Genomic DNA, 23,794 nt, shown 5'->3' with positions numbered 1-23,794 from the left:
CCATGACATCGTCTCCTGGCTCCAGCAAAGGAACTTGGCTTCTAAGTCATGGATGTAATCAAAGCCTCATCCAGAGCACCTGGAAAGAAATTAAAAACCAGTCTTAATATATTTATGCTACCTTTCAACACAACACAGTAATCATGTTTTGAAAAGTATGTCAAGTATTTAATTACAAATACATTTCATTTCAAAGTCAAAGTCAGCTTTATTGTCAAGTATGCTGCATCCATCAGACATACAGCACAGATGAAATTGCTTTCCTCTCACCCCACAGTGCAAGCAGCATATAAAATAATAAATAAACGACTTAAAAATAGATATAAAGACAGTAATAGTAGGAAGAATAACAGTAGTCTAAACAGTGCTAAAGAACAGTGGCATGGTTAAAGTGGCAGTGGCATTTATTTTTGTTAATGACAAAATGCTCAAAATTAGTTAAATACATGTAATTAAAATAGGTGAGAGCATGAACAGCTTTTATTATAAACATTTATTTGTTCAGGTAGAAATGCATTTATCCAATAACGGTACACATAGTTGACTAGCGTTAACTAAACACATTATGAACAACCTTACCTGCAGGTGGGTGTGTCCCGTAGTCCTGATCCATTTACTGCCTTAGCTTAGCCACCGTGTCGCCATCTTCACAGCACAGCTGCATAGCCTGACGTTTGAGGTTCTGTCATATACTGACTCCATTCTCAAAGGAGCAGTAAAGTTTTTCCAAGGGAAAATACTCGGGGCAACACCACTTTTCAGGCGACGAACGGCGCAGCCGCACCACAATCCGGAGCGAAGTGCCGGCAGCAGAGGGTGCTACCTGTGTTTACATTAAAACTATGCCCTTCATCTCTTCGGATCGCCTATATCCATTTTGGTTTCAGGTTTGGATCCAGAAGAAAATAATGAAATGAAAGGTAGGACTGTTTTTGGTTGGAAGACGAACAGCCTGGAACACAACAGAAACTGCAACTCTTCGACTCTGCCATTCTTCATATCTGCTGCTACGCTAACAGGAAGTTGTTTTACACGTCATTGACGTATTTCCGGTCGAAAAATGCGGAAGTGTGAAAAAGGTCTATAGGATAATCAACAAGTGAGAACTGGCTGTGGCTCTAACAATGGCCTGCCAGGGTGAGGACAGGGGTGTGGTCCTACCCTGGTTTCGGGTGTGAGTCGGAATGCTCCGGGGTCCCTCTGATTCCATTTATAACATTCATGGGCAGACTTTCCATAGTTTGCCTTTAGGAGCCTCAAAATCTTGTCTGCCATTTGCAGATGATGTGGTCCTTTCCGCTTCTTTAGGTCGTGACCTCCATCTCTCTGTGGAGCAGCGGCTAAGTGTAAACTTGGGATGAGGACCCAAGACTAAGGCTACACGTCTCCGCTGGAATGAGGTCAAATGAGTACCTACAAGGAGAAGAGTTGAAGTCCAATAGCCTTAAAAAGTCTACATTGACGTGTGAGACTGAGCGACGGATGGCAGCAGGGCGGACATTTAACAGTCAGGTGGGGAAAGAAGATCAGAGTCTGAAGTCGATCTTCCCTCACCTGTGATTGTATACTGGGGGTTAGGAATGAGTCAAGGTCACAGAAACCTTTTTTTTTTTTTTGGACAATAAAGATGTAACCAGAATTATGTGACAACACTTTATTGATAGAACCCTTTGAACAAAAACTTAAAAAATGTGGGTTATGGCTGACGGCAATAGATTTTCATGGTTAACCTGTGGCTGAAGTGGGTTTTAATTTTGTTACAATAACAAGCGTAGGTCAATGCAACTCCCTCAAACCAAGATAAAAACAGGAATGTTAATGTTTGTGACCTGATGGACAGATTAATAAACTTACTTTAATCTATGGGTTTAATGCAATGAATAAATCTTCAAGTTATCACTTAAATTAGATGAATGAATTTTGTAAACATTATCACATAATTGACATAAATGTATTTTTCTTGTGTAAAACCGTTTTAAAAAACTGCTTTAACTGTGAAATGTCATCATTTCATCGTTGAAAGTTCCAGCTTTGTTTAATTTAATTGGCCTGTAACACGAAAACCGTGATTTTAAACCAAACAAAGTTGGTTTTAAAAATCAAAACTTGACCAAATATAACAATGTTTAACAAAATAGTCCTAAAACAAGAAAATTGTGAACCGACCCAGCAATGACATCTATGTGACTTGTACCCATTAAAAATCAGAGTTAAATTCATAAATTAGTTATGGATGGATCTTAATTCTTGATTTATGAATGCTAAAGTCCAATGCTAAGGTTTTTAGGAGACGTTGGATTTAACAGGAGATGGAGCTGTTTGTCTGCTGGATTGAACTTTTAAGAAGCTCTTCTCACACAGGTTGGAACACATTTAGTCTCTAAACACTTCTGTTTCCTTCCAATTCTCATCTGTGTTTTCTTCTTAAGGGTCTACGAACAGTTGGAGGAAAGATCTGCATGGAGAGCTGCAGGGGAAAGAGAGAGCTGCTGGTGGGTAGGAGCGTCACTCAGGCCTGTTTCCTGCGGTGGAACTGAGTTCCTCACCAAGTTTCAGAGTCCCACAGGAAATATGGCTGCAGCAGGCTCTTTTCCACAGTAGGAACTGAGCTCGTGAAGGATCTGCCAGATCCAGGAGGAAGTTCAGCACATGTTCTGACGTGACGCCGAGATTCCCTTCAGCAGAAAGCGTGCCAGCATGCGGCACTCCTCCTTAAGATGCTGCGGACATGTTTGAGACATCAGCGGCCTCTGATGGCGTTTCAAAGCTGCAGTTTGCTCAAAGTCTCACCAATCAGCATCAAGTTTCAGAGGGTGAAACTTGAGTTCCCCCCAGCACATTTTCGTCATGTCAGAGAGGGGGTTTCTGTTTGAAAGCCACGATGCAGCCTGCATGTTCCCTCTGCAGCTGAACGTTTGCTGGGACTTCACAGGTTCGTGTAAAAACTGAGATGGGGGGTGGGTGGGGGGTGGGGTCTGACTGTGACAGAGACTTCCAGTGCAATCCTCAAAATGTCTGCTGGAAACACCCAAATCCTTCATCAGCAACAGGCCCAACCAGCCCCAGACAAGCGCAGAGCCTCTTCCTGCTCTGCTGCAGCCGCCTGCAGGGGAGGAGGGGTGTGATGGGAGGAGAGATGATGGCAGGGGATGATGGGAGGAGGAGGAGGAGGGGTCTGTGTGCAGAGATGGAGGGCTGGCAGGAATGTGGGAGAGCAACCCGACATGCAGCCAGGAGAGGAGCCGCTCGCACTAAATTTAACAAAGAGAGGCAATTTAAATTTAGGCTGCAGGCGTAGTGAGAACGGCCCGGTCCACGAGCAAAGGCAGAACGCACACCTCACATCCTGACGGTGCTGGGGGAGGAAGATCATGCGGCTGGGATCCTGCCTGTTTGCATTCACAACATTCTCTCACACTCTAGGTCCTCTGAAGCTCTCAGACGCTGAAAATCTGTGCAGAGAAGATATTTCTGAGCTGCAAGAAAACATCAACATCATATCAGTTTGATTCGTAAAAAGAAGTTTTCTTTTTATTGCCTGATAAGATCAAAACCCCCCTCAGCTCAGTAAACATGGTAGAGAATCATCATCGTTTGCCAAAATAGTATTTTTTGACTGAACTTGTTGAGCTCCGCCCACACTTCATATCCTAATGATGCGCATTTTTCTTAGCACACCTGTTCTTGGTCGTTTTCACAATAAAAGCCTTTGATACCAAGTTGATTTTGTGAGAATTGACAAAAGAATCAATCAAATGTTGCTTCATAAACAGTTGATTTTTTCAATTTTTACAATGAATCAATTTACAGCTCAAAAACAAAACTGGATTTAAATAGTGAGAGAATCCAACAGAATCTTTCATCTTTGCATTTATCCTTTTGGGGACCTTTAATGAAACTCTCAAAGGCTTTGAAGGGTTCCATCATTTTAAAGCCTCACTTCCTCTTCTGCTTTGAAGAGCATCAGCCGCCGATCACAGAGTTACGATGACTCAGCTTTCTGCTTTAACTAAGTTACTGTTAAAGCTGTAGACGTCTAAAAACAACTTTAGGAAAGCTGTTGTTCACACGCATCCACAGTTACACTGGATGCTCAGAAGGTTCTGCTAAAGTTCTGGTTCTGTTTCAGCATCCTCTCTGACTCCAGAGGAAATGTGGCTGCAGAAGTTTGCTGAATTCCTTCAGAAGGTGACCTTCTTTTCTGTGGCCTTTAGGTCCAAAGCTACAAACTCTACTGCTGTTTTTTTTTTCACTTCTGAAGAGTCAAAAAAGTTTGTTTTCACACAGCAGGGTTTAAATCTAACAGCATTTATGTCACTTGGGTCAAATGGAGCTGAGGTTTGATTCCTTAACTTTACAAACCACCAAGAAGAAATAATTTGACCTCAAGGCGTTTGACTGACAGCTGTCTGTCTCTTTAGTGCAGCAGTGAACGTGAAAAGCACACAGACAGAAGTCTCTTGCAGTTCTTCTGAAATGATCTTTGCTTTTTCCAAAACACCACCAGGTCATTACTGGACTCAGTAATGTAAACCCAAAACAGAGCAGTTTCACAATGTGAGTTATGAGTGCATCAGGAGGGCCTGCAGCGCCGTGAGCACGGCGAGGCCATGCTGTGGTGAAGCTCCTGTCCGTCAAGTTGGAAGATGTTTCTGCCGTCTGGATCGGCTTTTAAAGTGACCTTTTAATGGGTCATAAAACCTCTGCTGAGTGAACAGGAGACAGTCTCATATCAGCTGGGCTTTCATCGATCATTGATAGGAATCCTACTATGAAAGGAGACCGATTCATGTGTGGATCAAACCAGGATCAAAGCCCCATTCACACAGGCCGCTTTGGTCCACACCGGATTTGGTTTCCTCCCATGCTCCTCTTGCTTTGGCTGGGGCTGGGACATGTTCAAGAACATGCGTTCAGCTCATGCTGTTCACACTGTACTAGTAGGGAGGGGCTTCTTCTTCTACTGTTTATTAGCACTTTCACCCACCTACAGTTGGGAGAGGCTTGGTAAAAATGTCAAACCACTCTGAGTTTGGTGACTCACCACATCACTACAAAATTTAAGTTACTTTGGCAGTGGAAGTTTAAATGGGCACACGTTTTGTACATAGAGCCCAGAAACGGTCGTAAAAACTTGCGTAGCCACCTGTGAGCGTGACAGTTCTGAGCGTGGAGCCCTAAAACGCACGTTAACTTTTCAACAGCCGCTTGAACGCAGCTTCTGAGCCGCCCTGAACTCTGGTCGCTCTCAGAACAACAGTCTCAGCTCACTTTCAGCTGAACGTCATTGCGCTCCACACTTGGGGCAACTTATTGAAGAAAAGCTTCCCATCATTCCTTCACATAATTGGGTTTGAGTGAGGAAGTACAGATGTTTAGTAAAACTATCTGGAATGAGAACCCAAAGTTTTTTTCTTTTTCCTTTTTTAAGAACTGAATTTCATCCAGGAGGCTTGACTCTTGAAAGAGTGTGAGCAAAGAAAACACTGGGTAAGGACAGCAAATACCTTTCAACTCTTATTTTGAAAATACCTTAACACTTGATGAAAGAAGACTTTTAAATAAAGTCTTTTTGAGGCTTTCAGGAAGAGTGAGTTTCTTTATTTGTGCAAATGAGAAACACAAAATTGTTCAACTTTAAAGATTAAAGTTGTTTTAATTAAGAAAAAAGTTTGTTTGAATTTTTCTCAGCCAAACTAAAGTTGTGTTGGTGGTTCTGCTTAAAGCTCCGTGTCTCCCGCTCGGAGGTGACGGACAGTTTTCGGTCTCCGTCTGTAAAGTCTCGTTCGGCCCCGTCCATGGAAAAGTGAAGCTTCAGGAGTGACCTGACTGCCTCCCGGACACCTCCCTGGAAACAGTAGCACTCCCCAACCCCCAGGCTGACGGTTGGCATCCTTCACACTCTCCTTGTGTCATCACGCGATAGCTCACCGGTCCCTCAAACCTTCCGCCTCCAGCTCTCGCGAGAGGTGCAGCAGCTCAGCCTGTAAAGTGTGGTTCGATGGTTTCTTATCTTTAAAGTCAACGCGGATGATAAAACGGCTTTGCAGCGTGTGTTTTTGGAAGTTTCATGGCAGAGGAGAGAAGAAAAGTCCCATTTAGAGGAGAAATAGAGGTAAATGGGCCAAAAAAGTAACTTTCAGAGGATGTTTTTTGGAGTGGAAAGGCGTTTGGGGGATGCAGTCGTTTAAACCGCACTGGTTGGCTGTCGGAGCCTTTTGAAGGCAGGAAAGTGTCGAGCAAAAGTTCCACCAAAGTCACAGAAACCAAGAAACGGCCCCGTTTTCTCCGCGTAAATAGTTGGGTTTTTCGAGGGGGGGTGTTCTGGGGGTGATAACGGATGCAGTTGTGGCTCGGTACCGGGAGGAGAAGAGGAGGTACTGGTAATCCAGTAACCCAGTAACGTCCGTGTGTGCGGAAAGGCAGAGATGCTTGATGGCCACGTCCCCTTGGAGACTGGAGAGACAACACGTGATGAGCTTTACTTATCAGGTTTAGAGGGAGAGACACGCAGAGAGCGCGAGGCAAGGAGGGAGGGGGGCCGGAGCCTGGAGTCCGGACCCGAAACCAGCCGAACCACATCTCTGAGGAGACTGCGTTCCCCTCCGCCACTTTCCCGAACACTTTACTTCGTGATTCAACTCTTTTTCTCCGGGAGAGGAGAGCGACGGGGCGAGAGGAAGAGCAGCAGAGGAGGAGGAGGAGGAGGTGAAGGAGGGAGGGGAGAGGAGAGGAGGAGGAGAAGCCGGAGTAAAGTTTGTCCAAGTTTGCACATCCCTTCGGAAACGCCATTTTGATTCCTCTCCTCTTCGGTGCAACTTTACAGCCTCTCGGTCCACCCCCCCCCCCCTCTTCTTCATCATCCCCGCCGTTCATCATCATCATCATCGCGGCCCCCCCCCGTCAACGCCGCCACCATCATCATCCTCCTCGCCACGATGTCTCGGCGCAAGCAGCCCAGCCCAAACAAAGTCCGCCGTAAGTCAGCCTCTCTGCCTCCATCGATGCTTGTTGCTTTTTGTTGTTTATTTTTAGAGGGGGGGGGGGACTTCGGACCTTTCGAAGTAAAGTTCTTGCTAAGATGAGAGACCGTGAGGGAGGGGGGGGGGGGGGGCATCTGCCCCCACCGCACTGCTTCCTAGTTTGATGCGCATCCAAGCGGTGGAATTCAGCCGCGCGCCTCTTCCTCATTCGGATAATTATCGACAACAGTTGTTGTTGATTTACCACTTTTGGGGCTACTTTTATCCCACGCGCGCACGTTTGCGCCCCGTTGGTTGGTGTGGGGTCGGTGGTGGGGGCGACGGCAGGGGAGGGGGGTCAAAGTCTGCTCTCTGCCGGAGTCGAGCATCCGTATCTCGGCTGCACTTTGGCCGCAGCCGAGCTGCTCGTGGCCATGTGTAAAGCTACCAGACAGCAAGCTAACGGCAGGGCATGGCGCTACTTCCTGTCACTTTTTTCAAAGTAAAACACCTGTTGATGCAAACGAGTTCAACAAAGTTTGCAATGGATGTTTAAGTGATTCAGGTCGACAGTTTGATGTCTCGCATTGTTTTTCATATATTCTTTTTCATATATTTAACAGTTTCTGCCGTAAATATGGTGTGTTGATTGCTGCTCTGTGTTGTCGATGGTTTTATCAATACGTTGTAAAGTCATCATCAGCTGACATGCCTGTTGTGGTTTATTCTGAAGCAATATTGCTATTGCAAGTTTTTCTTACAATAACCTAAAAGATAAATAAAACGCCCGCTTGTGACAATCTTATGACGCGTAGTTGGGTTTTATTTTGAAGGACTGGCGGCCCGCTTTTCCGGGGCAGCCATGCTAATTGCTGCTAGCTCGATGGCAGTGCCGTGACCTTGCCCAGACATTTTATCCATAAAGCCTGCCCCGCTCCTCCACAAACTGCACCCACGGGCATGCGCGGTGACCGTGGGCTCTCTGTCGGTCGGTGTGCGCCCGCTCCCGCGGCTGTTGAACGACTTTATAGCCCTCTTTCGGGGACTTGTCTGCCGCCTCCGAGCAGCAGCATCGACGTGACGCCTGTTGCATCCTCCTCCTCCCCCTTCCTCGGCCTGACTTCTCTGTCCGTCGGCGTCCCCCCCCCAGCCCCACATCCACCCCAAACCTTCACGTTTTGACCCTTTAGCCGGCCTCCGGCCTCACACAGCCGACTTGGTGAACTTTTCAGCGGCTGAGTTTAGCTGCTAGCGTGGCCGTGGGGGTTTCTGTCCGTGGTGGAGGATGCTGGACGGGGCTGTTGAATAACCACCATAACCGGGTTTTACTGTGTCAAAGAGTTTCTTATCGCTGATCCGGGTCAATGATTGACGGTCGGGGTTTGGCCCGGCTGTTGGACTCAGAGGAGGGACGGATGGGCTCTTCGTCCCTCGGTCTGCCTCGCGGCTGAATCGCTTAGAGATAATAATGGTTGCCAGGGATTTTCACCTCCTCCCTCCTCCTCTTCCTCCCTGCTGAGGAACTTGAACAGTGAAGCAGCAACCTCCACACTCCCCTCCACCCCAGATCCAGTTAGATGGTCGAACGTGTCAGCAGGTCATTTAACTAGTCTAACTAGTCTCTGCAGCTCCCGTCTGTTCTCATGTCTGAGCTTCTTGGTTGTGCAATCTCCATCCAGAACGTGAGCAGAAAGTTTGAAGCTTCTTCACACAAAAGCTCCTCTGCATCTTTGCATTGTGGTGTTTTTACAAACACGTTGAAACATCCCGTTTGTCCAGCTGCCAGAGCTGTGGGACCTCCTCCAGCTGCAGGAGCTTGGACTTTAGAGCCTCCTCTGTGGGGTTTAGTTGTGTGTTTTTATCTGTGGTGTTGATGCGTCACGCCGATCTAACGTTTGTATTGTTGTGTTTCTTTGCCGATGATGGAGCACAGGCCGTACTTTAGCAGTGAATTTGTGGTGTTGAGTTAATCATTTGTCATCTGGAGGTCTGGTGCTGCTCACACCGGGTTCTTGATGCGCCTTCCAGAACGTGCTGAACGCGGGGTTTTAGCATCCGTGGTCACGCTTGATGCTAGTGGATGTTTTACAGTGGAAGAGGCTTGAAGTGGTGTCAATCTGGCGAATCCCTCTGCTGGCTTTTTCCGATAGATTCTGATAAATCAAAGACTCGGTGTCAGTGAACTAGTTTAACGGACTTAGAAACGTGCGTAGCGACGCGTGTATGCGAGAGTTTGGGGCCCAAAACGCCCACATGTGCGTGCTGACGCAGACAGGGGCGAGAATATAGCATCAATGTCATTCCCAGAGGTTCGCTGATGCGTTAACTGCCGCGTGGTCAAAGCAGAACCACATGTGAGGGGCTAATCACTCAAAGGTTTTTGTGTTGATGCTTCTTCACGTCCACTCTGGAAAGTTCCCCCAAGAGTTAGCTGACAGGAGAAACCCGTTTGTGGCTGTTTCCAGCAGAAAGGGAGGCTCTGCTGCCATGGCAGCCTCCATTTCACTCGCTGAGCTTGGTCCTCCTCTCCTCCTCTGCTCCTCTCCCTTCTGAGAGGAGGAGGAGGAGGAGGAGGAGAGATCCGGATGAGCAGTTAGCATTCCATTACGAAATTCAACACTGAGGCCGAGCTGGGCCCTCGGCGACAGGCGCTGATCTCTCCCCTCTTTCTCTCACGGACCAGCTCGTCTTGCTGAGGGTGGGTGGGGGGTGGGGGGTGGTGTTGACTCCTGGTTCTGTGGAGCAGGAGGTGGGGTCTCAGATGTGCCTGGTGGGGGTGAAGGAGGAAGGTTGTGGTGCAATCAAAACATCAAAGCTGATGTGGATTCCTGCTGGATGCTGAAACAGACTCATCACTTCAAGATCTGCTGATCATTTTTCAAAGCAGATGAGCTGTTGGACACACACACACACACACACACACACACCCATACATGCAGGTCTCCACACATCTGGTTTAGCTCAGCAAAACTGAAGATGCTTGTTTGCTTCAGGTGTATGGATGGAGGCGAGAAAGTGACTAATGCTTGATGGGAAGAATCTGGGTGGATTCCTCTGCAGATGTTGTGTAATCGGATTACTCAAAAAACCGGATCGCCGCTGCGAGGTCTGACGGTCCTCTGACATTCATGCTTGATAGCTGACAGGAAGTGAAGTCACGGTGGCGGCGGTGCGGAGCGTTCAGCCTGACTCACAAACACAGAGCGCAGAAATACGTGAAGCCGAGCGCGCTCAGCGAGCGCCGCCACCCGCCTCTGAGCGCTGTCTGCTGCTGATGTGCACCATGATGTCGCGCCTGCACACACAGACACACAAAGGCCGTGCTGTATGATGCTGTTCCTCATTGTGAGAACAACACACACACGCACACACACAGCCTGCAGTCAGTCGTGTAAAGACATGATGCAGCATGAAGGCAGGGATGCTTGCTCTCACTCCATACAGGTGGAGGAGGAGTGAGACCAACCGACTGTGACTCCACCTTATCTCCTCTGCGTCTCGGAGGAGCTTCATCCACATGGTGGAGGTTTAAAGCTTCATCCTCGCCGTGGACCGCATGGTCTTCCTCCATGGATCGAAGCTCAAACAGATCCATGAATCCTCCGTTCAGTCAGAAAGCAGCAAATGGAAACACGGTTTTAGTTAGAAATCATGCAGACACTCATTCTTTCCTTCTTCTAACTTAAAAAGTAGTTATTCAGAAATTAACACATTTTCTAAACTTTTCCTGGATACTAAAATGATCTTTAGGCGTTATTTTGTCCACCGTTGTGCAATAATATGTTAAAATAAAGTGACTGAATGAACAGGAATGGAAGAGAATCTTTAGTTTAACGTCTGATCTGCTCTTCGTCTGGGAGTTCTCTGCAGACTCTTGAAGGGGAGAAAAAGGTGAAATAGTGTTTGTGGATCATCAGTAACAGAGTTGGATCTGTGAGTGCAGCTATCATGTGATAATTGCAGGCCGGTCATGTGACCCGTGTGTTTGTGTGTGTGTGTGTGTTTGTGTGTTAATGGGGAGTCTCAGAGGGACGCTGCAGTCCACAGAGGCTGAAGTGGAGCAGTTAATGAAAAGCTCTGCTCCTCCAGGGACGCCTGTTGTCTCCACATTAACCTCGCATTAGCACGTGCACGTGCACCCCCCCCCCCTTCCCTGGATTCCTGTAGTCCACGGTCACATGACCCGTCCGCTTGAAGATGCTGCAGAAGTCCAGCAGAGAGGAGGATGTTCTGCAGCCCTGGCTCTGGCTGCTCCTGCCCCCCTCCCTCTTTGATATTTATAGACCTGCCTATTTTAGATGAGGCCGCCCCGACACCCCCAACCGGACTCCAGAAGCAGCCGTGAAGGAGAATTCTGTTGAATGATTTCAACATTTCTCAGTTCTCCTCCAGACTCTTGTGGAAGTGCGTTTGCGTTCACACTGAAGTGAACCGTTCTGGGCTCCGTTTTCTGTGTCCGGACTTCAGAGTCCCACTGCGACCGTCTTTGGATCCGTTTTCAGAGCCCCCCCAGTGGTCTTTAAATGAAGATGATGCTGTTTTAGCCAAAAACTTTTTTTGGACCTAGTTTCTGCAGAGCGGCAGGAGTTTATCAGAAAGTCGCCTCTGAGTTGTGGGAGGGACCATTGGCACATAACTACCCACTTCCCGTCACCCATAACTGAGAACTCTCTGTTTACACTTTCTCCCGCTAGCTTACAGCCCCCACAACCCTGACATAACATGACCCGTGCCACAAAAACGACAGAATTGGAGCGATCCGGCCGTCCAGTTCTGATCCAGATTCCAGCTCAGACGAGGAAAACAAAGACGTTCATGGATCTGTTTGTCTGACAGTGGATGATCAGAATGGAGCAGAGCAGAGCTTGTGGCCCGCTGTTGTAGTTTCTACGTCACAACTACAGGCTTTTCAAACAGCTCCTGCTTCACAACGATTTGAATAACCAAATCCTCGGAAATGCGATTACAAGCTTCCTTTTCTTCTACATCTCTTCCATCATCAGAGAAATTCTACAAGAACATGTTAAAAACACAAAAATCACACAATTTTGAGTGACTTTATAGCAGCCTGTTTAACTCAGACCAGCGGTTGTGATGTCATCCAGAGGCGGACCAATCACACAATGAAACAATCTTCTGCAGGCTAGAGCCCCAAAACAAACGGACGGCGGATGCCGGTGATGTTTGTGTCGTTTTCTCTTTAGCTTATTTTTGTGGGTCTTCAGCTGTAGTTGTTGTAGGCTGAGCGGGCACAGCGCCCCCTGTGGTGGGGAAGCAGGAAGTGACACGTGTTTACTTAAATTGGTGTAAAGTCATCAGATTATTGAGTCCTGATGGTGGAATGGATTGGGAGCCGTACTATTGATCGGATCTGATCGTGGCTGCATCTTTGATCCGCCGCTTGAACCTGATGATTCTGAGAAACTGAACTGAACACGAGATGAGTGTCATCTGAGATGAGGAGACACGCACACACACACACACACACACACACACAGTGCAGTGTGTCATTTGGTGGGTCCCCTCCCAGAGAAGTGTGTGTTTCTGTGGGATTGCTGTCAGCTCACACTCACTCACAGACTCCCACTCGGGTCTTTGCTCCCTTTGGAGTTTAAATTTAGGCGACAGGCCACACTCTCACTCCTCTGAGTGTTTGCTCTTTAAAGTTTCATCCGGGTTTCGGATTGGAACCAACCCCAGCCTGTATCACACCTGCAATGATCATCATCCTAAAGCTTTAAGAATGAGAACTTGTTGCTTCGCTCTGAGCCCCTCTTTCCCTCTTCAACCATTAACGGAATAAAAATGCGGCTTTCTTTTACTGTTCAGCAACACCATGAGTTAACGTGTCGCTGGTATCAAACGCCATGTTTGTCAGAATCCACTCCTCCAAGTTAGTCGGAGCGTTACGGTACGTCGAGTGTGTGCTGGTGACATCACCGACGTTAACCAGATGTCAGTGAACACACCGTTAGTATTCGATCTTTACCAACAACGTCTTTGCGCGGCACATTTTGAAACGGCCAGTATCCATATAACCAAAACAATGTGACTCCACCCCTTGAATGATGTCATCATGCAGATCAAACACCAGCTAATGTTCCAGAACGAGTCATAAAAGCAAATACAAGTCAAAGTATATCCACGTAAAGAGCGCCACCTGTGGTCACTGTGTGACACTGAAATAAAACAAACCGTCCCGCAGAAGTCAGACTGTCAAAGATCCAAGTAGAAAGACTGGTTTCTGTGTTGGAGTTGAAGGAAGAAGAAGCCTTCCAGCCTGCATTTGCTGTTGCTGGGTCATTCATGCAGGGCTCGGTGCAGACTCTAGGAAATGCTCCCGGTTTGGAAAAGTGGGATGCGGATGAGTCAGCCGGAGCTGGAAGAGGCTCCAGGAAAGCGTGCATCAGTGGATTTTCCTGCAGCTCACCGTCTGGCCTCTTTAACATTCGAGCAACACAGACTGCAGCAGGAAATTCTGCTGAAGGTGGACTGAAGCAGACAAATGCTAGAACACTGAGGAATTCTGGGTAATTTAAAGGAGGAAGAGCATTAGTGGTAACAGAGATCCTGTTGAACGTTGGAGAAATGTCAGTCAGTGGAGAGCAGCTGCTTTCCAGCGAGGATGATGCTGCTCCTGATGGCAGACGGCACTCTTCCTCTGATGATGAGGAGCAGCTTTTCATGTGTGAGGAAGATGCTGGGATTCCTTAAAGAAGCGAGTTTGCAGAGGTTCAGACAGCTGCAGAGGAAACCACAGAAAGTTCACCCATTGCACTCAGGCTGCACTCTCGCGCTCCGTGCATGAAGAGTGTGCGCGCGTGTGGCACTGCAGACGTTCTTGTGTCTGCACTCGTGCCTGCGCATATGCTCATATCTGAGCTCACTCCTGCGCTCCTGCAGACAGATCTGACCCGTGCTTAGGATTGTGCGACTGCTTCTGTCCGGCTCGGTTTGGGCCTAATAACTGCACGCGTGCTCACGCCTGCGCTCATGCTTGCGGCTGCACTCATGTCTGGGCGCATACTTGTGACTGCGCAGCCTGCGCTCATGCCTGCGGCTGCGGTCATGTCTGAGCTCTTGCTTGGGAGTTTCTCTTCCTTTTTTCAGCGTTTTCCGTGTTTTTCTAAAGTTTTGAAGTTTTCCTGAGCAGCTGGGTTAAAGGAAAGCATCTCTAACTGTTACACAACTTCTCTGTGTGATACAAAGACTTGACAACAACGCTCACAGACCCGCACTGAGAGGATCTATTGTTTCCACACTTCCTCCATCTCCTCTACTCTCCTGATGAGAGGCTGCTTCACTTCCTGTTAACCCTCCTCCTCCTCCCTTTTCTTCCCTGCCTCCTCTTCCTCATTCTCCTGATGAAGGCATTTGTGACTCGGTCCAAACCGTTAGAATCTTCTCCTGCTGAAGAAACGGACCGGAGGAGTCTGAGAAACCATCCTGAGGAAACAGATGGCTCTTCATCTTTATCTGCTTGACTTCCATCACTCTCTGAAAACACTCAGTCTCTGCTGGGTGACCTGTTCATTCGGAGGGCAGCAGAACTCTTCATCATCATCATCATCCTCTGCAGGTTCTGGGAAGGTTTCCTCAAACACCAGCGTCTTAGACAGGAAGTGTCAGGAATCAGCAACGGCTCATTTAATGGCAGCAGGAGGCCAGTCTTTAACTTATGAATCATAAAAACCACCAGAAGCTGCAGTGAGCATCCTCCTCCTCCTCCTCCACCACCTCCTCCTCCTCCTCCTCCTCCTCCTCCTCCTCCTCCTCTCTTCATCCATTGTGACATTCCTTCACAGTCGAGGCACTTGGACTTTAGACTTGCAGTAAATACGGCTTTATTTGCAGCCGTGCTGAGTTTGTGTGTGTGCTGTCACACACTCCGCAGTGGTAGTTAGCTCCACAAGCTGCTTATCAGGACTGTCTCACCACACCCACACACACACACACACACACACACACACACACACACACACACACACACACACACACGAAAACACACTCACTCAAAACTGCTGGCATCCCACACAACAGGTTTGTCCTGCAAATATGCTCCTCCTCCTCCTCCTCCCCCACCCCTCCATCATCTGCAGAGGCATGCAGTTCGAGGAACATGCCCCCCCCCCAGGTCTTCTGCATGAACAGAAGCCAGAGGAAGAGCGGCCTCCTCTTCCTCAGCAGTCAGGATGAAGCTTCAGGACAGGAGGGGGTTAACTCTCTCTCTCTTTCTTTCTCTGTTTGCGGGCTGCTCTCTGCACCCCCCCCCCCCCATGTCCCGCTGCAGTTCTTGCTGACTACACAGTTTTGTCAGCTGGAGAGGGAGGAGGGCGAGCGAGCATGCAAATAACAAGCGGCTAAATCAATAAAGGTTGAGTTTGAACCACAATCACTTCACTGCTCACCTCAGACCCCTGAGCGCGTGCATGTGAGTGTGCACGTGTGTCAGGGTTCAGCTTGATAATGAAGAAAAATAAATCCATCCTTTTTTTTCTTCCCTCACTTCCTCCTCATGATTTGCTCGTTTCCCCTCCTCTTCCTCTGTCTTGGTGCCTCCTTCCCTCTTTCTTCTTCACTGTTTTTCCCCTCGTTCATCTCTTCTGTTTTCTTTTCTCCGTCCTCCCTCTGTTTGTTGGTCTCTGTGCTGTTGTGTGGTTTGCAGTTGTCAGTTGTGCTTTTGTGTTGTGGCCTTGTGCTGTTGTTAGCATGTGAATGAAGCATAATCCTCATTAATCTGACTGTTAGCTGTAACCTGACACGCGCACACGTACACAACGCAGATTAACACTGGAAGGAGAGCACGTGCACGCACACATGCGCGCTCATGCACGCCGGCCCTTCCCTGCTCCCAGCAGGTACCACTGTTTGTTCTGCAAACACAGGACACACCTGGTTGCCGTGGAGACCGCAGCTCAGACATGCCCCCTGACTTTCTTGGACAAGTGAAGGATTTTAGGTCGTCTGCTGGCTCTTTGTGTGTGTGTTTGTGTGTGCGCACACATGCACGTACGCCACTGGCGGGAAACTCTTGTGACATCATCATCCTGTTCAGGCTTTTATTGTGAAGGGACTGCTTCCTGTTGTCAGAGCTGCCTCAAACTGATATTTACTGAACACCACAAACACACGTGTGGGGGATGCAGACGTGTACACGGATTTCAAACAGGGATGTGCATGTGACACGAGCGCGTGCATGGACTGGTTCATTCATTCTGCCGTGCTTTCAACGTCTTCAAACACTGCTGATACTCTTCCTCCTCCTCCTCCTCCTCATCAGGGTATTGTCTTCTGGATGAAGGTCCAGTTTCCTGGTGCTTCTGCGCATTTCCCTAAACCCATAAGTTGATGCTGGGAGGGCGTTTCTGTTTGAAGAAGAGGGGAAAGTGAATGGGAGTGTGTGTGTGAGGCCCTGCAGATGTGTGTGTGTGTGCAGTGGGTGTGGTCTCAGGTGTGGATAGAGGGGTTAGGATTAGCGGGCGCACCCGTCAGTCCATTCAGCTTTAACCAGAAAAGGAAAAATAGAAGAAAAAAAAGCCTCACGGGAATGGAGGGCTCTGAGGCGCACACACTCGTGCACGTGTGTGTGTTTGTGTGTGTTGCCCCAAAGGCAGACGCACACACCAGCTTAGTCTATTCATTCATATGAAACTTGGTCCTCTTCACCACCACACCCTGCACGTGCACGCTCACATGCATGCGCACACTTCTTCATTCTTGCTCTTTCCCGTCTCGTTTCATGCAAAAGACTGAAAGTGGAACAAGCATCAGCTGAACTGCATCACTGTTGCATCTGTGCACGTACGTGTGCACGTGAAGGCTGTTTTCACAAAGCAGCCTATGGGGGAGGAGAGGGGGAGGGGGGGTGGATGCCGTCTCACTTCATGTTTTAGCTTGTTTCCACATGAAACCTGATTCCCGTGAGGCACTGCAGGGCATGATGGGTAATGTAGGCACAGCCTTTGATGGGAAAAGTTAAAAAATAAAATGATGGAGACCAAGAAGAAACCTGGGAAAAAAATACTAAAGTTTTGAGTTGGGATCTGGAATCAGGATCGGCTGTGAAGATGCAGAGAGACATGATGATGATGATGATGATGATGTAATGATGATGATGATGATGAGGCAGACATTGTTAATGCAAAGCTAAAACTTTGGTGGCGTGGGAAGTTTCAGTGGTTCACCTCCACTCTCCAGCTGTAGTTCAGTGTCTGAGCGCGCTCAGGCCCCACCCTCCCTCCACGTGCTCCAACTCGTTCTGCGAGGGGTTTTCCTCCTCATCCTCAGAGAGGACGAGGAGGAGGAAGACGGGGTTCTGCCGTTCCCTCACTGCCAAAACCAAACGCAGATCAAGCTGCTGTGAGTTTTCTTGTGAAGACCTGGCAGAAAGCAAACGCACTCCTCCACACACCGCCTCACTGCTGTGTGGAGGACGTGTCCAGCCGTGTGTGCGCCTGCCTGCCGGAGGCTGTGTGGGGTTTCCCTCTCCCTTCTTCTTCTTCTTCTCCTCCTCCTCCTCCAACACTCCCATTCCTGTCTGCCCGCGAACACGTGGACTCCAGTGTCTCGGCCCTCTCGCTGAGGAACACACTCCAGTTGTGTTAACAGGCGGCGTGTGTGCGTGCCAGCTGCTGTGTGCGCAGGCAGACCATGAATGTGTCGCTTGTTGAGCCGAGAGACAACTGCTGGAGGAGGAGGAGGAGCGTGGGACTCCTGGTAGGGATGGAGTGATGAGGACGAGCTTTGAGCGCTTTATGAACTGCAGATGAAGGAGACGAGAGTGAAAACGTGCTGAAGATGGTTGAGTGTGAGACGATGTTAGACGTCTGAAGTGTGAAAGAGGAAGCAGACCAGACGAGGAAGATGTTCCTCAGAGAGGCTGGGTGTGTTTGGATGAAGGTCCAGCAACAGCTGTGGGTGAAACAAAGAGATGGAGGTTTGGGATTATTAAGAAGAAAGAACTGTTTAGAGTTAAAGTGTTGAACCATTTCTGCTGCCCCCCCCCATCAGATTTAAACAGGAAGTGCCCTTCTGACTTCTTATGGTGCCGTCATAATGGGATGTTTTTGTGGCAGCAATGTCACTTCTGGGTTTTTCATCTAAAATCAGTCAATTCAAACTACCTAAGTGGCTGCTTTACCCACACGGTTGCCACGGTAACCATACATTGTTCAGCTAGGACTGTCAGAATTCACTCTCTGCTCCATATTCCAAAATCCTAGAAATGACCCAGAAGTCTCTGCAAAATATGGCAAATATAGACCACAATGCTTTGCGTTTGAACAATTTGTCATTTGAGAAAATATATTTAAATGCATTTTTTTTAAAGAACTTGAGTTTTCATCTTCACAACACTGTAGATCCATAAATAGTCTTTGTAAAGTGTTGGTTTTAAATTAGGGTTTTACTTTAGCAAATGAGTGATGTCATCACTGATATTAAAAAAAGTAGTGAGCATTAAGGCTGTATGATATGAGAAACACCTGCGATAAAAACTGCAATGACGATATGACGTGCAACACGTGAACGTATGGCAAAACAAAGACAATAATACGTCATTTCCAAGTCGCTACATAACTTTAAACTCTACATCACCAACGTCTACATAACAGGCAGCTATTTCACATCTGTCTGATTGGTCAAGCACATAAACGGCTCTGTTGATTGTTGAACACTTGAGCTAATATACATTTACTGTAGCCGTCTTTTGGGATAGGCGTCCTGTACTGGCGGCCCAGCGAGCCAACGGTCCCCCCCCAAAACTCCTCTGTAGAACTCCTGCTGCTCTGCAGAAACTCCTGGAAAAATATTTGAAAGTGTTTTGATTTTGTCTAAAAATGACGTAACGGTCATGAAAAGAGCACCGGGGACACGTTTCCAACATGATGACTGCAGTGGGACTGAGAGGTTTTGATCATAGGTTCATTTTTGTAATAAACTTTATTGTCCCTGGTCTGTGGACAGACTGAAGCTGTAGTTCTCCTCATTCTTTTTTCAGGGTGTTTTCCTAAACGTCATCTGTGTTGTTAGAACTGTCCATGGGGGCGGAGTCAATCAGTTTCTGATCAGTTGCACAATAACTACAAAGAGACAATAAAGTCAAACGCTCCATAAACAAAGATAACAGTGAGCAATGATTAAGCACAGACAGAGTGTCTGGCACAGGTGCATCGTGGGTAAATGTGCCCTCTTTGACGTTTCTTCATTTTTCTGGATGGAAGGGCACATGTTCCCTCCCGCCTTCCCTGGTGCATGCTGGTCCTACACCTGTCTGGCTCCTCACAGGGGCGGGTCCGGCAGGTGAGCAGCAGTGGGACGTAGAGACGGGCGGGGTCACTGTAGGATGGTGCACTGCCGTCCGGAGGCTCTCGGTCTCACACTCAGTGTCTCGGCGGGGTTAGCATCTGTTGGCGTGGCGTGAATGAATGGACGCCTCACGGAGGGAGCAGAGGTCACGGTGCCCCCACACCTGCACAGGACAGCTGCAGCTCCTCACTCGGCTCTCTGAGGTCAGAGTGACGGCTGGCTCTGCTGCAGGAGGTGGCGGTTGAGGAGGTTTCTGTGGCTGCTGTCCTCTCCTGACAGGAACGGTCAACATTATCTGCAGCAGGAGGAACAGAGAGTGAGCGGGTGAACGTCATGTCGCTGTGAAGAGCTCCTGCGGATCTTCTGCTGCTCCGTCAGCTGATGTGGTTTTGCATTTTGCAAACGTCTTGTTTCTCGTGATGAGATGAGGAATTGGGCTCAGGAAACAGAACTGCTGAGTCATGCCTTCTGCAATGGCGGGCAGGGCCGCCTCCTTGGGCCTGATGGGGATGAAGAGTTAACCTGTAACTGCAAGCTCTGACTAATCTGCGGGTTTTGATAAGGATGCTGTGGAGCAACAGAGGCAGGAGGCGCCGACGTGCTCCCAGTGGCAGCGCGCCAGGCCGCCGGCCAATCACAGCCCGGCTTCCTGAGGGGTGGCCGGCCGGCAGTCAATCAGAGCGGCGCTCGTCTGACGGGGCGTGTTCGGGAGAGCGGCCCGTCCGGTCTGACGGGATTCTGCTTCTTTCTTCTGTCTCCTCTTCTCTCACTTCCCTTTTCTCCCTCTTTCTGCGTTGGCCCACTGTTCTCAAGCTCGCTCGACCAGCTCCATCCATGCGGTCAGTGTGGATTGTGAAACGGCCGTTTCCTGTGAGAGGCCTCGATCCTCTGCGCGGCGCCAGCAGGAAGGTTTGAGATGCTTCCAGAAGCATTTGAACCGGCGCTGCCGCAGAAATGACAAGTTCTCAAAGAAGAACCTCCAAAAGCACAGAGTGGCTGTTCCTGCATCAGAGCGGAGCAGCTCCCGCTCAGGTGCTTCTCCTCCTCCTCTCCACTTGTCCATGCCTGTCAAGCAGAAGACGAGCGGCATTCTTGAGCGCACACATTCCTCCTCCTGCTGGCGGGTTATTTTTACCCTCCGAGTATGTTACAGCCCGCTCCACGCCAAGCAGAACCGCTGCCGTTTCATCCTCTGATCACGCCACCGTTTCAGAGGTTACTCTGTAACACGCACGCCAGCCGGATCCCGTTTCCTCGCCGCGGCCGCTGCTGCACCGGGCCCAGAAACACCAGTTAACTAGTTAACCAGCAACAGGTTCAATGGTAGAAGCCCTCACTTCCAAGTCAAAATGATGGCATGAAGTAGATATTCTCTCATTCTTAAAGCCAAACAATTCATGTTGACATCCTTTACAACCATTTTTAGTTTTATGTTTCTACATATACGCCATATTTGTCATTCCTCAGCAACTCCTCCCTCTGTTAATGTAGGTTTCCATTATTTCTGAATGTAAGAATCAATAAAGATTGAGTGGATTTGAACTTGTGCAGCAGTTGTAGTTTCTCGTCATTTTCCGTTGTCGTCTTCCACTGCTTCATTTCTGAAAGGGTTTCCAGTGTAAAGGTCTAGTGGGGGAGGGGCGTGTCTTCACACTAAGAACCACCTGTGTGGCGCCTTGCTGTCAGTCATAGAAAGGCGCCGTCTTCCGCCTGCAGGGATGCTGGGACGTCCTGCAGGGGGAGGATGGAGACGTTCTCTCCTCCATCCTCAGTTGCCTCCTGATTAGTCTGTCCAGCCGTCTAAGCTCTTAATCTTTCTGTCTCCTTCCCCCTCTCTTCACCATCATCCCTCCATCCACAAATACATCCCTGAGCTTGCAGCCTGTTGCATCCCTTTATCTGCCCATCTTCCTCTCCTCCTGGAGCTGCTCCTCCTCCTCCTCCTCGTTTGTTTTGACTCCTGCTGTGTAGCCGCGTTGATTCCGAGTGCCTCGCACAGACGCACAGTCTGTCCTTGTGGAGCCACTTTGCCCCACATGCTGCAGATAGCAGGTATCTGTCTTACCCATGATGCACCAGGGCGCTCCGATCCCACGTGGCGCCTTGAGTTTGTGTTGTGTTAAACGGTGATTTTACACGAGCAACACAACACTGTCATTTAGTAAAAGTGTGACTCAGAAGTGGTGTGAACACGGAGAGTTGTGTTAGTTGTTTTAGTTGTGAGATCCATTTTTTTGGGCGGCAGGCGGTAGACGAGGTCGTCCAACAACCGAAGGGTTGGCGGTTCGATCCCGCTCTCCCCAGCCAGCTGTGGCCCCCCCGAGCACAGCTCGTCTGCAGCTCGCCGCTCCCCCCAGGTGATGGGTCAAAACGTGGAGAAGAATTTCCCCATTGTGTGATAAAGTATCAATTATTATTATTATTATTCTTAGCAATAAGACTATTATTTTTTTGTAAAAATATTATCATTTTTGTTTATTTTTCGTTTTTGTTTACTTTGCATTTGTTTTTTGTGTGTTTATTGTTTGTGTGGTTTTAGACTTGTCAACATCTGTATTTTAACGTTGTGTGTTTGCGTTTCACTGACTGTATGTTGTGTTCTGCCCCCTCCACAGTGTGAAGTTGCAGATATTTACACAGCAAACCCCGCCCCTCCTGCCCCGCCCCCGAGAAACTTGAGCGAGTGAGCATTGCTAAACGAAAAGAACGGTAAATATGCTCCTTTCATCCCTCCTTCATCCTCTCCTCTTCCTCCTTTTTCCTCCCACCTCCTCACCTGCCTGTCACCTCTCCTCTGGGGGGGTCAGGGCTCTGTCTACTTCCTGGCTTTGGAGCTTCAGGCTCAGTTTTCTTTTGCAACACTTTACTGTCAGGTTTGCGTCACAGGTTTGATTTCCTCCTCTGGGTCCTGTGCTGCAGCGGTTCCACGCTCTCTGCCGTCCAAATGTCTCCACGCATTTCAGGAAAGTGTGATTTCATGGAGGAGCCCAACAAACGGGACGCCGTGGACGTTTGAGGGACAAATTTAAAGAACCGCTTCAGAGTGGGACTTTACACAGCTTTGTCTCAGTTGTCCACTGGGGGCAGACATGTTAGTAAAATGGAGGGATTGTGGGTAAATAGCCGAGCTTTCAGGTGTTTTGGTCCTGGAGGGATCAGGCCTGTGTGTCTCCTAAGGGAGGCGCTCAAAGCACATGTGAGGAAGACTGAGGTTAGGACAGTTTGGCGTAAACCAGGAAATGTTGCAGTTCCTCTAAAGGCCACCGGGGGCTGGCTGCAGATGGAGCCCTTTCAGACTGACCTGCATGCAGAGGAGTTCACCTTAACACCTATCTCCAGTCTAAGCAGAGGCGCTTGTTCCTGTTTCATGTTTTACGGCTGCTTGGCGTCCAGACGTGGGGTCACTTTGGGGGTGGGGGGGTTATGTGGGGGCTGTTGCGTAGATGTTTGTCATCGCCACGTCAGTTAATGCCTCTAACCCCAAAAACTCAAACTTCTCCTACCATCCGTCTTTTGGAGTGAAGAGGATGAGGAGGCCCACAGCATCGCTCCTGATTGGTCGAGAGCAAGCTGGTGAACTTTGGCCCCACCCCCCCTGTTGATGCTATCTGAAGACGTTATCACAGCGGGTCTGAGCTGCTCTCTGCTGCACAGCAAACACAGACGCACAACGGTGAATGTGTAACTGAGTCGGGGGGGCAGGGATGAGCCTGAAAGACCGGATGATGTAAGAGGAGGGCGGGGTCACCGTCACTGAAGGAGAGGCGCTGGAAAGGTGCGAGGCGCAGAAACTGAAGCCGCCCGCCGTTTGTGTGAACAAGTTCAGGCAGGAGGGGGGAGGTTTGGGAGGCAGAGGAGGGGGAGTCAGTCTCTCCTCCACATGGGGAGGCAGCACCTCCTGACTTCCTGTTAGAGAACAGGCGCACTTTGGTCTGTTTTTTGGAGCGTTTTAGTGTATTTTAGGGTTAAAACTGTTTGGAATAATCTAAGAGAACAGACGCCACAGAACACGAGAGCTAGAGGGTGAAGGTTTGAGCTCCACCTGTCAGAAGATCCGGACGGCGGTTCTTCTTCCATGGATCATGCTCATTCATTCATCTGAAACCACGGCTGAGTTCAGAACAACCAGCTGCTGAACGATGGCGTCAACCTGAAAGACAGAAGCTCTTCCATGAAGCTTCCACGTCCATTCATGTCATCAGTCGGCTCTGCTTTAGACGCTCTTCTCTGTGACAGGATGAGCGGATTCCTGCTGAAGAGTGGAAACCACGTCCACACTGGAGCTAAAGCTCTGGTGCTGCGTACACAGCGGGCGTGTCAGTGGGCGTGTTGGCGCCTTCAATAGCGCTCAACGCGGGTTCTTCATCCAGACCAGTACCAGCGCGTGTACTCACAAACGGAGGAAGCTTGGTGCCGAATGTCAAAGCCATTCACCAAATCTGCTGAATCAGGCGTTTTCTCACACAAACCACAATCATTCCCTCCTTCCTGTCTACACATCACTGCCAAAACCGTCCCCGAGTCCT

General features: G+C 48.9%; 1 protein-coding gene and 1 long non-coding RNA gene across 4 annotated transcripts in view; both read left to right on the top strand.

Moving 5' to 3' along the window:
* The first annotated feature begins 1,075 nt into the window (after positions 1–1,075).
* On the top strand, positions 1,076–6,106 carry LOC111946693. The gene is made up of 2 exons (XR_002872428.1): positions 1,076–1,512; positions 2,430–6,106. It is a non-coding gene; the product is annotated as an uncharacterized LOC111946693 (long non-coding RNA).
* A 630-nt stretch (positions 6,107–6,736) lies between these two features.
* Positions 6,737–23,794, top strand: part of rreb1 (ras responsive element binding protein 1) — a 35,375-nt gene continuing 18,317 nt past the window's right edge. For 2 of the 3 annotated variants that reach the window (XM_023950420.1, XM_023950419.1), the window contains exon 1: positions 6,737–6,978. In XM_023950420.1, the coding sequence (XP_023806188.1) occupies positions 6,939–6,978 (40 nt within the window). In that variant the 5' untranslated portion in view covers positions 6,737–6,938. Of the gene's footprint in view, positions 6,979–21,883; positions 21,978–23,794 lie in introns of all 3 variants that reach the window. The other variant, XM_023950421.1, reaches the window with a different exon arrangement.

This window comes from Oryzias latipes, chromosome 20 (genome assembly GCF_002234675.1).
Source record: "Oryzias latipes chromosome 20, ASM223467v1".
Taxonomy (NCBI): Eukaryota; Metazoa; Chordata; class Actinopteri; order Beloniformes; family Adrianichthyidae; genus Oryzias; species Oryzias latipes.
The sequence above is the reverse complement of the archived record's forward strand: the minus strand, read 5'-3'. Positions and strand labels throughout refer to the sequence as shown.